At 31.4% G+C, this 13,807-nt stretch overlaps 1 protein-coding gene across 1 annotated transcript; it reads left to right on the top strand.

Moving 5' to 3' along the window:
* Positions 1-8,454: 8,454 nt before the first annotated feature.
* On the top strand, positions 8,455-10,668 carry LOC142643895 (protein FAR1-RELATED SEQUENCE 5-like). Its single transcript, XM_075818616.1, has 4 exons — positions 8,455-9,216; positions 9,259-9,558; positions 10,239-10,325; positions 10,444-10,668. Exons 1-4 carry the CDS (start codon positions 8,455-8,457, stop codon positions 10,666-10,668), a joined length of 1,374 nt encoding a protein of 457 aa, XP_075674731.1.
* Positions 10,669-13,807: the final 3,139 nt, after the last annotated feature.

Genomic DNA, 13,807 nt, shown 5'->3' with positions numbered 1-13,807 from the left:
ATAAAAGTCATGTATTTCTTTTATTAGACACGTACAAAAATTTATTATTTTTTACATAGTTTAATTTGTTATACCTCTTAAATTATATGATTTTAATATAATTTATTTTTCTTTTAAGAGCACCATTGAAATGACTCAAAGTTTGGGAGGGCCAACTTCAATTTTTACATGCTACATTTTTTAAAATGTAAATAATATATATACTATAAAATATTTTTTAAAAATTTTGGGGGGCCACTCTTGTGTGTGGCTCTGCCACTAAGAGGGAGAGAGTAGAAAGAGTGCAAGCAAGACAAAGAAGGAGAATAGGAAGATGGGGTGCGATCACAAGTCTGATAGCATCTCATGGTGATTGAAGTTTCAGCCTTCAATAATGGTGGTAAGCCTGTAAGTACCAAAAAACTTTCAGAAAAAAACCTTTAACGGTCTGACCTGTAAGAACTGTTTACGATTTTGAAATTCGGAAGGTTCAATTGCGGTTGGCATGGTTCACTGACTTTCTTGCATAGGCCGATGCTTGGAGTTTAAAGAACCCTCTTGATGAACGGTTTTCAATTAATCCGATCGGACTGTACGGTCCGGTCTGGGTTTAACAACCTTGGGCCATTTTTGTTTTGCCAGAAGAATGAAACATTTCAAAATTGATTAATATCCATATACCATTTCAATGTTACAATTATATATATAATTAATTGAAAACTCACATATTTTATAATCCTAACAGTAAGATTGTTCGTAAACTTTAATTTAAGGTTTTTGATTTTGGAATATTTATTTTGTGCTTATTATTAATTTTTGAATTAAACTTCATTTAATTTAGAAAATATTTCCAAAACTTCCATCCAACATTAGTATCTGAGTCAACATGAACCAGAGTAAATGAGGTACTTCCCCATTGCAATCCACTCTTCTCCGTCCTACTAAAACATTAGAGGTAGGTTTGGTAGACTGTAATAGACAATGTAATGTAATAGTTTTTCCTATAGTTTAGCTATTCAATAGTTTGATTATGTTTTTAATACAGGAAATAATAATTCCTTATGAATAGTTATTCTTCAAAATAAAAAATAACTATTAGTCTCTAAAAGGGTTGTAATAACTATTCCTTATTAGGTGTATTAATTTATAAAATTAATATAATTCCAAATAAAATTTTTTTTCATTAGTAGACATTTTAACTCCAAATTGGGTGATTCAATTTCGATGGGCCCCGAGAGAAACTATCAGGCCCTATCACTTTTCTTCCTTCCAATCCGCGATCCATGATCATTGACTGGGAGAAAGATCTAATACCTTGAGGTGCCCGTTAACACAACCCATATCTAATTAGGGACAATCCATGATGGGGAAGTGTTGCACTAACATTGACAGGGCATCATCTATTTTTTGCATGCTTTGGTTAGCTTTTCCAATATTATCTAGAAAATGAAATTACATTGAAAACTAAACATAATGCTTCTTTTCTTTTCCCTTTTAAAAAAAGACTTACTTTAAAGGAAAGGAGAATAGATGAGAACCACTTTTCTTTTCTTCTCTTTTTTTTTTAAAGACTTACTTTTTTTTGGTTTATGCATTTAAGGTATGTTTGGTAGACTGTAATAGGCACTTTAATGCAATAGTTATTCATATGATTTAGCTATTCAGTAGCTTAGTTATGTTTTTATTATAGGGAATAGTCATTCTTTATGAATTGCTATTCTTTAAAATGAATTGGTAATGATCTTATTTTGTTATATATTTGCTAGGTAGTGATTTTATTTCGTTAGAATAAAGTTATATATTTCGTTTGTGATCTAATTCAAAAATCACAGTTTAGGGTTCATGAATTAGATCACTACCATATCAGATCCTTGAAAGAAAAAAAGAAAAGAAAATATATTTTCTAGGTTTTCGTTTGTGATCAAATTCAACTAATCAAGATTAATAAAGTTATATTTCTTGGCTGCTAGAGATTAATAAAGTTATATTTCTTGGTTGTATTTGCTAGGTAGTGGTCTTATTTCGTTATATATTTGCTAGGTAGTGATCTTATTTCGTTATAATAAAGCTATATATTTCGTTTGTGATCTAATTCAAAAATTGCAATTTAGGGTTCATGAATTAGATCACTACCATCGAGATTAATAAAGTTATATTTTTTTGGCTGTATTTGCTAGGTTTTCAGCAACAAGTTTAACTTGGCATTTTGAACCTATGGCTGAAATATATGTTGTTCTTTAGAAGTTCAAATTTGAAATCTTTTCTTCATTCATTGTGGTTTTTCATTGAGTAATTTCTTTCTCTCTTACTCCTCTTGATGAGTTTTTCCTTTTCACTAAAATTTTATCAGGTTTGGTATTTGACTAGAAGAGGGTGTTTTAGCATGAAGCACCTATTTCATTCTATTTGTCCTCACCACAAGGAAAACATTAAGGTAAGACGCATAATCTATTTTAATGTTTGAATGAAAATTACCATATCATACAAAGTACAAGAGATAATTTTTCTAAGGATGAGACTCACGTATATATATAACTATTGGGATTCAACATAAAAGATAATGGAATTAGGTATTATAATTTTGATATTGTTCCATATTTTGAATTGTCTATATTATTATTACTATAAGAAAGTCATATTGCTACTCAAATTTAAAACTTGGTGTGTCTTTCTCATATCATGATTTATTTACTCATTGTTGGATTTTTTTTTTTTAGTCGATAGTTTTTCCATACATCGCACGGGTTAGCGACTAGTTCTTACAAATATAAAAGATTACAACCTTTGTCATTTAACCAAAATATTAAAAAAAAAAAGAAAAAAAAAAAAAGAGAGGTGACACCCCATCAATCCTGACAGATGGACTTTTTGTTTCACCATGCATGTTAGATTAACTACCAGAATTATTGGAAGCACGTGTTGGGTTCGGTGAACTGTGGGACAAGCATTATAATCAAATATGAGAACTACTTTTTGCCACGACGACATGAAAGTTTCATCTCAAAAAAGTTTGAGACCACTAAACGTAAAATTCAGTGGAAGAAAAAAAGCGTCACACAAAGATACAAAGCTAAAGTTGGATCCATCATTTCTTTTTCTTTTTTGATGAAAGGACCCATCATTTCAGAGTCTTTAGGCTCAATATTGTAAAAATTTGAGTTTATTGAATTTATGTATACTGTGCAAAGTTTATTAGGGAAATAAGGAGAAATGCAAATTTTGGTATTGTTGTTGCCGGAATACAAGAAAAAGAGAGAGAGAAATTGACAAATAATTTTGGTATTTTGTATAGGTGTTGCCGAAATTCAAGAAAAATGTGGAGAGAGAAACTGACATCAATTGGATTGCCGAAATGTTTTCCGCTTGTGGTTGGTTTCTTCATAGTTTATTTTTGTTTAAAAAATAAAGATTTGCAACCCAAGGCTGGGGGGGTATTGAACCCTTGAGCAAGGGTTATTCCAGATAAGAAGCAGCCAGTAGACTACCGCACAACATGTTTATTCTCTTTGGAAACTAAATTAACTTATTCTAAAACTGTTAGATATTTCAAGTTTTCAAAAATGCAAAAAACACACTTTTTTTTTTTATTTACTTTCCAAAAATTAATAGTTATGATAACAAGAATGGTAAATTCAAATTATAGTTCATCCACCATGATGTCAAAATTAATTAATATTAACTAAATAAAAAAAACAATTGAAACTGATTTTTTTTTCTTTTTCTGAAGGTTAATGATTTACATTCATCATAATTCGTAATTTCTACATTTTCCAAATACCCAGGGTGTGATGAGATTTAGGTATTTATGGGTGAAATAAAATTTTTTTTTTGCATAATTCTCATCACACCCTAGTTATTTTTGTGATTGGAAAATGTAGAAATTCCAAATTATAATGAATGTAAATCATTAGCCTTCAGGAAAAAAAAAATAAAAGGGTCTCTAAGTACGCGCGTGATAAGTATTAATAATCCCAACCATACAAAACTTGAGGATAACACTGTAAAAATACCTAGAGATGTGATAAAAAAAAAATTATTTTACCCACAAACGCATAATATTCATCATATGTATTTTATGATTACAAAATGTAGTAATCTCTTAAAAAAAAAATAGAAAGCCTCTGAGAAGCGCATGATAATTATGGAATACTAGCCTTTGAGCACGCCCTCGTGCACGTGCTTAGAGCTTTTTTCTTCTTTTTTTGGTAAATATTTATAATTTACATTAATTATAATTTAGAATTATTACATTTTTCAATCACAAAAATACTTAGGGGATAACACTCATCATACCCCTGGGTATTTTTTGTGATTGAAAAATACAGATGTGGGGGTGATAGGTCCAGGAGTATATATTGGGTCAGAGGCCCAATCCAAGGGCATTAAGTAGTCCGAGGACGGATAAATATCTTCTTAAGAATTTGTGTTGGTAAGTTAAGAAATATTCTAATCATGATCGTCCAAGAAAGTGGTCTGAGGAGGAATACTTCCTTGGCTGAGCAAAGTCGAGATCGAAAGATACAGCCTGCCACCTAGAAGCGACGTTCTAGGAGATCCTGTAGGTAAGGATATACATTGTTAGAGCACAAAACAGAAAAATGCTATGAAATATCTAGGAGAAAGACATATAAGGAGGAGTTAGCCTCCTCGGATTGAGTCTGAAGAAAATTTACCTTACATAAACTTATTTCTATTGTGATCTTGGCCCATCATAATTGGTATACAAACTTATTAGAACCTAGATTTCAAACTCACTCTCTACAAATTCATTGTTTTGGGCTCTTTGGGTCTATTTCATCACTATTTTGGGTTTAGGTACAAATCGTGCCCCTACAATCGTAATCCCAAATTATAATAGATGTAAATTAATACATATTAAAAAAAATGTATTTTTTTAATTTTTACTCTTGAAATAAAATATTATTTTCCAAAAATATAAACTATATTACCAATTTTAATCTATTTATAACGAGCCATATGAATTTTCAACTCAAGACACATCATGCAAGTATGACTTGTATTGCCAACTTTGATTACTAAAAATATTCTTATGATATACTATTAAAATAAATAACAAAATTTATCTTAAATTGAAAAATATTAACAATATCATCTTCTTTTTTAATTCATGTAATATGTTTGTAAAATATTCAAATTTTTTTCGACAATTTTTTAATTGGACAAAGTTTAGTTACAAAATTGGTTATAGTCTTATTCAATAAAATAAATATTACTACATATTTTGATAATCTAATCATTGAATTGTATGTCTTTTATGCTTTTAATACACATGTCAAAATTCGTATCCAATAAAAATTTATTGAGTAAGGTTATAACCTTAGTCTGCAACCCCTTTTGTAACTAAACTTTGTCATTTTTAATTAAGGTTATTAGTTTTTACAAAATTGTTATTTTTATTTGGTTAATATTAATTAATTTTGACATCATTGTGGATGACCTATAATTTGAATTTACCATTCTTTTTATCATAACTATCAATTTTCGGAAAGTATATAAAAAAAAAATGCTTGTGTTTTTTTGTGTTTTTGAAAACTTGAAGGGCATGTTTGGTGAGTAATCCCAGACTCACATTTTCACATTTTAAACAACATTACACACTTTTTCACCCACGCATATTTTCAAAAAACTACCCAAAAAAAAACTATAAAAATTCCATCTCAAACTACTCTACCAAACACCCCCGAAATATCTATCAATTTTGGAATAAGTTAATTTAGTTTCTGTATAGAATAACCATGTTGTAGGGTAGTGTACTGGCTGCTTCTTATGTGGAGTATTCCTTGTTCAAGGGTTCAATACCCCTGGGTTGCTTATCTTTATTTTATAAACAAAAATAAACTATGAAGAACCAAACGGAAAACTAACGGAAAAAAAAGAATCTAACAGAAGCAAAATGACCACTGAATTTCGGCAACACCAATACCGAAATTTGCATCTCTCCTCATTTTGCTAAAAAACTTTGCACAGTACACATAAATCCAAATAACTCTAATTTTCACAATATTGAGCCAAAAGAGTCGTGACAACCCACCTCTCATTTGAAGCTTTATTTTGGTCATATATTTTAGGTGCGTTTCAGATGTATATTTTGAATCATTTGGAGCTTTATAAGGTATTTGTATTTTTAAAAGTTTTAGGAGATTTTAAAAGTTTTAGAAGATATTTTGATCATCTTATAAGTGTTTGGTATGGACTTGTAAACATAAAATATTTTACATTTTTCTTTTTTTCACACAATATGAGCACATCCTCTATATATGTACAACAACTAATGGCAAAGTCAGAATTTCAATTCAAGAGACAAGATTAAAAGAAAAATTAATATAAAAAAATATTATCGATATTAATAAAAATAATAATAAATAAACCATTCTAAACTAATGTAATTGTCATACAAAATCTAATATACATGTAAATTGTTATTAATTTTTCCAACCGAGTTTAATTTACTCAAATTAAATTATTCCATGATTCCTTCATTCCCAATAATCTTGAATATACTTGAAAATTTGTATATATGTCTTAATGCCTTGCTTGCTTTCAAACAAGATAGAATTCAGTATTTCTTTCTATGTTCTTCTAGGTATTGAAATTTTGGGTTGATAGGAAAAACCTAGAGTGTGAAACTTAAAAATAAAAAATAAAAAATAAAAGAAAAAAGAAAAAAAGAGATGGATCATGGAAGAGAAAATATGTAGTGGAGGCTTTAGAGGTTTTGTGTATTACAAAGATAGTAAGTAGTTCTTTTATTATTATACTAAAAAATTGGGGGATGGTACAATTTTTTTATTTATAATATATATATATATATATATATATATATATATATATATATATATATTCTTTTAACTTTTAATTGACTTGTTTTGTTTGGTTAAAAAAAATTGAGTGTTGTGAAGGAGGGATCCGGATCCTCTCCATTTTCCTTTGAAATGGAGAGTGTCTAGTTCACGGACAGGATTTGTTTGAAAATTATCAAGGGTCAAAATTCTGCCACATCAATTAAAATGTAAACACACACTTAACTATGGTTAAACACTTAAACTAGAGGGTTGTTTAACTCAACCGTACAAAAGCTACCAGAAAACCAAAAAAAAAATAAAACCTTTTAGGAGGGAAAAGTGAAAACCTGTCCGTGCACAAAACAGAGGCTCTGTAACCACGTCTCTATTAACTCAACCGGACAAAAGCTACTGGAAAACAAAAAAAAAAAAAAACAAAAAAAAAACCTTTTAGGAGGGAAAAGTGAAAACCAAATGTGCACAAAACGGAGGTTCAGAGAACAACCACATCTCTGTAACCGCATCTCTATTTTTTGTAGATTGGTTCAAAGAAAAAGTTTAGAACACACCTTGTTTGTATCTTGCAAAAACAGAGGTATATCTACAAAACTTGTTTATGCTTATCTTATTTGATGTTTGCATTTATATTGTTGTCTTAGTGAGTTTATATTGTTGTTTTGGTGGCTGGATGCAATTTAGAGTCTATCTGAATTTTTATTTTTATTTTTTGAGATAAAAATTGAATCTTTATAATGGCTGGATGATTCTTGGAGTCCATCTCATTTTTCTGTATTTATTCTGTTGTCTTGGTGAGTTTATATTGTTGTTTTGATCGTTGGATGCAAGTTAGAGTCTATCTGAACTTTTATTTTTAATTTTTTGAGATAAAGATTGAATCTTTATAATGGCTGGATGATTCTTGGAGTATCTTCTTTATTTTTTTGAGATAAAGATTGAATCTTTATTAGTATATGGCATATTTGATTGCCTAGTCTATCCACACCAATGGTCCCTACTCTGCTTGGTCTATTTCCCATTTGATTGCTGACATTCAAGACTTGGCTATGTCTTTTGTTTCTTGCAATTTTAGTTGGATTAGTAGATGCCATAACTCTACTGCTCATTCAGCAGCCAAATTTTCCCTTGCTTCCAATGACTCTTTCATTTTTACTCTGGTTACTCTTTCATTTTTACTGTCTCATTTTTTTACATCATCTCTGTTTTGGTCAATTTTTTCTTTGGCTACTACTCATAGGTGAAAGTTATAATAAATTTATGGTCAATTTTTTCTAGGGATAATGATGGGAATACATGTTCCTTCTAATTTGCCCATGGAATCTACCCCATTTAAAGGGATGGTGTTTGAAGCATATGAGATTGCATATGATTTTTATAATGAATATGGTATAAAGGCTGGTTTTAGTATTAGAAAAGAGTATGTAAATAAATGTTAAAGACTGGAGTGGTTACTTCAAGGAGATTTGTGTGCGCGAAGGAGGGAGTTCGAGGCAAAGATAAGAGAGATCATAATATAAAGAATCCACGAGCATAAACAAGATGTGGTTGTGAAGCACGTTTGGTTATTGTACTTAATCGAGATAGTAAAACATATGTGGTGAATGAATTTATTGCTGAGCATAACCACTATCTCCACCTCGCATCAACTGTGCACATGATGCCATCACAACGGAAAGTGGCTGCAACTCATGCTATTGAAATTGATTTGGCACATGAATCGGGATTAAGATTAAAGCAATCTTATGAGCTTCTTAGTAAGCAAGTTGGTGGATATGATAATCTTGGTTTTACCAAGCAAGATCATAAAAACTATTTACGCACTAAGCGACAGAGAGACATGGAGCATGGGGAAGCTGCTAGCTTGGGAAGATATTTCAGTCGTCAACTTAAGGAAAATCCTTCATATTATTTCGCTACCCAATTGGACTATGAAGAGTTTATTACTAATATCTTTTGGGCCAATGCAAGAATAATCATTGACTATAGCCACTTCGGTGATGTAATAATGTTTGATACAACGTATAGTACAAATAGAGATGCAAGGCCACTTGGAGTATTTTTGGGTCTCAATCACCATAGAGAAACTATTGTATTTGGAGGTGCACTTTTATATGATGAAACGATTGAATCTTTTGTATGGTTATTTGAGACCTTCTTAGAAGCAATGTCTGAAAAGAAGCCAATCACTATTTTCACAGATCAAGATGCAGCAATGCCAGCTGCAATAAAAGTAGTCATGCCTAAGACATATCATGCATTGTGTAGTTGGCATATGTGGCAGAATGGTGAGAAACACGTGGGTCGTTTACTCAAAAATGAGTCTCAATTTAACGATGATTTCTTAGCATGTATCTATGAGTATGATGGTGAAGATGAGTTTCTTACAGCTTGGAATGAAATGTTGGATAAGTACGATGTTCGTGAAAATAAATGACTAATTGATCTATTTAAATTGAAGGAAAAATGGGCCCAAGCATATGTTAAGAGAACTTTCACTGTAGGAATGAAGACAACCCAGCTTAGTGAGAGTTTCAATGCTAACTTGAAGGATTGCTTGCGTACCAATCTCAATATAGTAGAGTTTTTCACTCATTTTGAAAGAATTGTCAACCAAAAGCGGGATAAGGAGTTAGAAGCAGAATACAACTCTAGACATAAATTTCCAAAATTGAAGCTCAAAAGCTCTCCTATACTTAACCAAGTAGCAACAATGTACACGCCTACGTTGTTTGATTTATTTCAGATAGAAGTTGAAGAGGTAATAGCACTAGATTTATTTCCATTAGATGATACTCTATCTTGTAGTTGCAGAAAGTTGGAGTCATTTGGTATTTTATGTAGGCATGGTTTGAAAGTTCTAGATGTATTTGATATCAAGTTGATTCCTAATAGATATATCATGAAGAGTTGGATAAGAGATACAAAAGACGGGAGCAGAAAAAATTGCATAACACATAACATTAAGCCGGATACTCGACTGGAATATGTAGATCAGTATCAAGCTTTATGTCCAAAATATATTCAATTGGTGAATAAGACATGTGAAACTAAAGAAGGCCATAATATTCTAAGCTTAGAAATTGCAAAAAAAAAAAAAAAAAAACTTTGTGACCTTAGAAATTGCAAAGCTAATGTAGAAGAAGACATCATTAGGCCTTCCACCGATTTTGCAGACAAAGAAGATCAATTATGTGCTTGATTACGATTGTACCAAAAGGGATAAAGAAAAGGGAGATTTATCATAATAAAAAGCATAGGACGAAATCATGGATAGAAAAGATGCCGAAACCAAAGGAAGGCACATCAAAGAAGCAAACAAAGAAAAGAAAAGTGCAGGAGGTAATCTTCTAAATTATCCTTATTTTCACCATTCTATTTTATTTTTACAGATTAATATAGTATACTATTATTGTTGCTAAACTAGTACAATTTTTACAGGAAATATATGCACATGACATCATGGCACAAAAGAAAACTAGGGATATCTCTTCTGGAAATATTACTTGTTTTACACAACTTTTAATGGTAAAGATATTTACAATTATATATTTTACTTTGATATTAATAATAGTTTAGATGCATGATTTGATAATTTTAATGCTAAGCTTGTGATATGTGTAATGTGTAATTGGTTTTTTTGTAGTCGACTTCTACAAGTTCTGCATCACATCAGGGATGCTCATCAGCAAGTGTTGCATTAGCATCACATTTAGAGAGTATATCAAGTGTTGTGGGCTCCAACGACAAAATTGATGGTGCAGGAGGTCTCTTGACTCAAGGAATTGTTGCAAATGGAGGTCCCTTGACTCAAGAAAGTGTTACAAATGGATGGAATGAGATGGTTCATAAAGTCAAGCCATTTTTCTAGTTTAGGAACATCTTTTATAATCAATGACGCATGCTCTTGTTTTGTAATTTTCCTAGTTTAGGACTAGAGTTTTGATGGTCCCAAACTTAGTCACATTTGGTCACATTCAAATGTTCAAACTTAGTCACATTTGTGACCAAGTGTTCTAGTTTTTTGTAATTTTCTTACTTTAAGATTGAAGTTATGATGATCCATAAATTTCCTTTTGTTACCAACTGACAATGATCTACATGTCTGATGTATCTCTGCATGGTGTTAATATCTGCATAATTATTTATTGTTGCAAAAATTTTATGTTTTTCTACATAATTACTGTTTCTGCATAATTATTGTTTCTGCATAATTACTGTTTCTGCATAATTATTTTTTTCTGCATAATTATTTTTTTCTGCATACTGTTTCTGCATAATTATTTGTTTCTACTTACTATTTCTACATAATTATTTGTTTCTGCATACTGTTTCTGCATTATTTTTTTCTGCATAGTTTTTTTCTGCAGAAGGTTTCAGATGTATTAGGAGTGGATCAGTTTCCCTCTTTGCTATAGATAGTGTTCAGTTTTTGTCTAAGCAAGAGTTATTTTTTTTATATGTAAGTGTTGTTGTTTAAGGCCAAAATGCAAATCACTTGGTTTTTGGTTAAATGCACATTTATGTGAACTTTGTGTACTTGCATTGCAAATTGGTAAAGAAGCCAGTTAATCACTTTCTTTTACATTGCTCAGCTAATCTATGTACTTGGGCACCCCTATGAGTTACTTGGCATTCCAATCAAAATTCAATCCAACAGAGTAAACAATAAGATAAATTAATATAAAAAAATGAACAAATTTTATTAAAATGTACACTTTAATCACATAACAAGAATTCCATTGAAATAAACACTTTGATTATAATAACATGAAACTTCTACAAATGGTGTGCTTATTGCTTGACTATACATTCCACTTCTTGCTTCTTGATTATACATTCCATCCAAAGTCTACAATTTTCAATCTTAGCTTGATCACTTCGACTTGCCTTGTGTTAAACAACTTGCCCCATCTCTTGGTATGAATGTATGATGCTTCTTTGTTATGTAAGTTCTTTTGGTATTAAAGCTTTGGGATGTATCATAGCTCCAAATGCCCTTCCAAATTATTGATAATTAGAATCAATGAAACCTACAAGCAATATTAACAAATCTCAATCCTTCAGAATTATAGAGAAACCAATAACAGAACCTGTCCAAAAATTATGCAAACTTTCTAAATGAATAACCAAAAGGCCAATACAAGAACCAATCTACAAAAAGAGAGGAACAAAAAACAGTCAGAAAATTCAATTATTCTTCCTATAAGAGCTTTAAAGTTCAAATGTAAACTACAAAAGGGTTCTCAACAGTTCAGATTTTTGAAAATCGAAAATTCATCTGCCTTACCATAAAAGCTAGTGTATATCAGCAGCTAGCAGCCAGTAAACAAAAATCTAGCCATAGGCTGAATGTTTTCTTTTACAGTTCATCATCAAATACAATTATGTGCATCCCATTCCTACAAAGGACAATTTACACACACCCAATTCTGCAATCAGTGGCATGACAGGGAAAACAAAGAGACATTCACAATACATTTCCTAAAATCTTTCATAATAAAGTGAACAATTAAAAATAAAATCAAAATCTATGCAAAAGCACAAACATTTGCATAACAGTGAGACCAAAAAAAATACCCACAAACCAAAAAAATGGAACCAAACATTCTAATAACCACAGCATAAAACATACACACACAGATAATATATAAAAATTTTAAGCGTATAAACTAATCCCAATTCAAAATAAAATCAAAAACCCCCAAGAAAGCACTATCACAAAGAAAAACAAAGCAACAGTGACAGCGGAGCACTGTGTTTGGGTATAAACTAATCCCAATTCAAAAGAAAATCAAAAACCCCAAAAAAGCACAATCACAAAGCAACTTCTGGCAGATCAAACTAGGCAGAGAGAGAAAACTTACTAGGTAGTGCCTATGCCTGCAGGTGGGTAGCACTTTCCGATGATGCTAGGGTGGTGTGAGACATAGCCCTCGCAACAACTGTGGCTTGGCACGATGGCTGGTGGCACTGGTGACGATGAGGACCGTGGGATGGAGAGAGAAAATCCTTGGAGATGAGAGTTTGAACTTTGAAATTTCAGATGGGCTGGGAGAGAAAAGAATATGGTGGCACCGGCGATGGTGAGGACCGTGGGATGGAGAGAGAAAATCCTTGGAGATGAGAGTTTGAACTTTGAAATTTCAGATGGGCTGGTGAAAGAAGAATATGCTGAGTTAAAATAGATGACCAAACACGCTTTATGCCTCTATCTTTCTCCCTTTCTCTATTTTAATAATGATCCATGTGCATTATGCAGTAGTCATGAGTGACATTGAAAGATATTTGCTTTGTTCTACAATAAATTTATAAAAAAAATATATCTAGTAAATCAAATGGGTCCAAAATTCCATCTAAGAGCAATTGCATCAGTCCTTGGAAAATAGAAAAAGTGTTAAATTTTACACATTTTTGCTATAAAAAAACTACCCACATCAATAGGTCTATAATACTGTTCATATACAAAAATCTTACAATACTCGTGTAAATATATACAGTTACTGTAGCTTTGCATTTGATTATTTAAATATAATTTCTCTCTCCTCTCTCTCTCTCTCTCTCTCTCTCTCTCTCTCCACCTGACTACTCTGACTCTCTCGCTTCCCTAACTCAATTCAATCTAGAAAAAGGAGAAATCAACCCAAAACAAACCAACTCAAAAAAACCTGAAAATTCATCATAAATCCAACTCAAAATCAACCCAACATAAAACCGATTCAAAAAACCCACAATAGCCCCAAACCTAGTTTGATGTTGTCGTCACTGCTGCCATGAAGGTTCTGGTGGAGTGCTCACCACTTCCATGAGAGAGAAAGTGAAGAGTTAGACCTTAGATTTGTCTAAAAATACTGAAAATGGACTGGGATTCATATGAGTTTTGTGTTGAAGTGAAGTTTGGAGGTTTGTCTATGGGTTTTCTCAGTTTGTTTATGAGGTTTTCTGGTGAAGAAAGAGGGGAGAAAGAAGAAACTAACCAGTAGAGAAATAGAAAGAAATTTCAAAAAGTC

This window comes from Castanea sativa, chromosome 7, assembly GCF_040712315.1.
Source record: "Castanea sativa cultivar Marrone di Chiusa Pesio chromosome 7, ASM4071231v1".
Taxonomy (NCBI): domain Eukaryota; kingdom Viridiplantae; phylum Streptophyta; class Magnoliopsida; order Fagales; family Fagaceae; genus Castanea; species Castanea sativa.
Note: the sequence above shows the minus strand (reverse complement) of the source record. Positions and strands in the feature narration are given on the sequence as shown.

Coding starts and splice junctions, on each gene's coding strand:
- LOC142643895 (XM_075818616.1), top strand. CDS start 8,455: ATGATGCCATCACAACGGAAAGTGGCTGCAACTCATGCTATTGAAATT. Junction 9,217..9,258: donor AAATGTTGGATAAGTACGAT/GTTCGTGAAAAT, acceptor TTTAAATTGAAG/GAAAAATGGGCCCAAGCATA. Junction 10,326..10,443: donor GTTTTACACAACTTTTAATG/GTAAAGATATTT, acceptor GTTTTTTTGTAG/TCGACTTCTACAAGTTCTGC.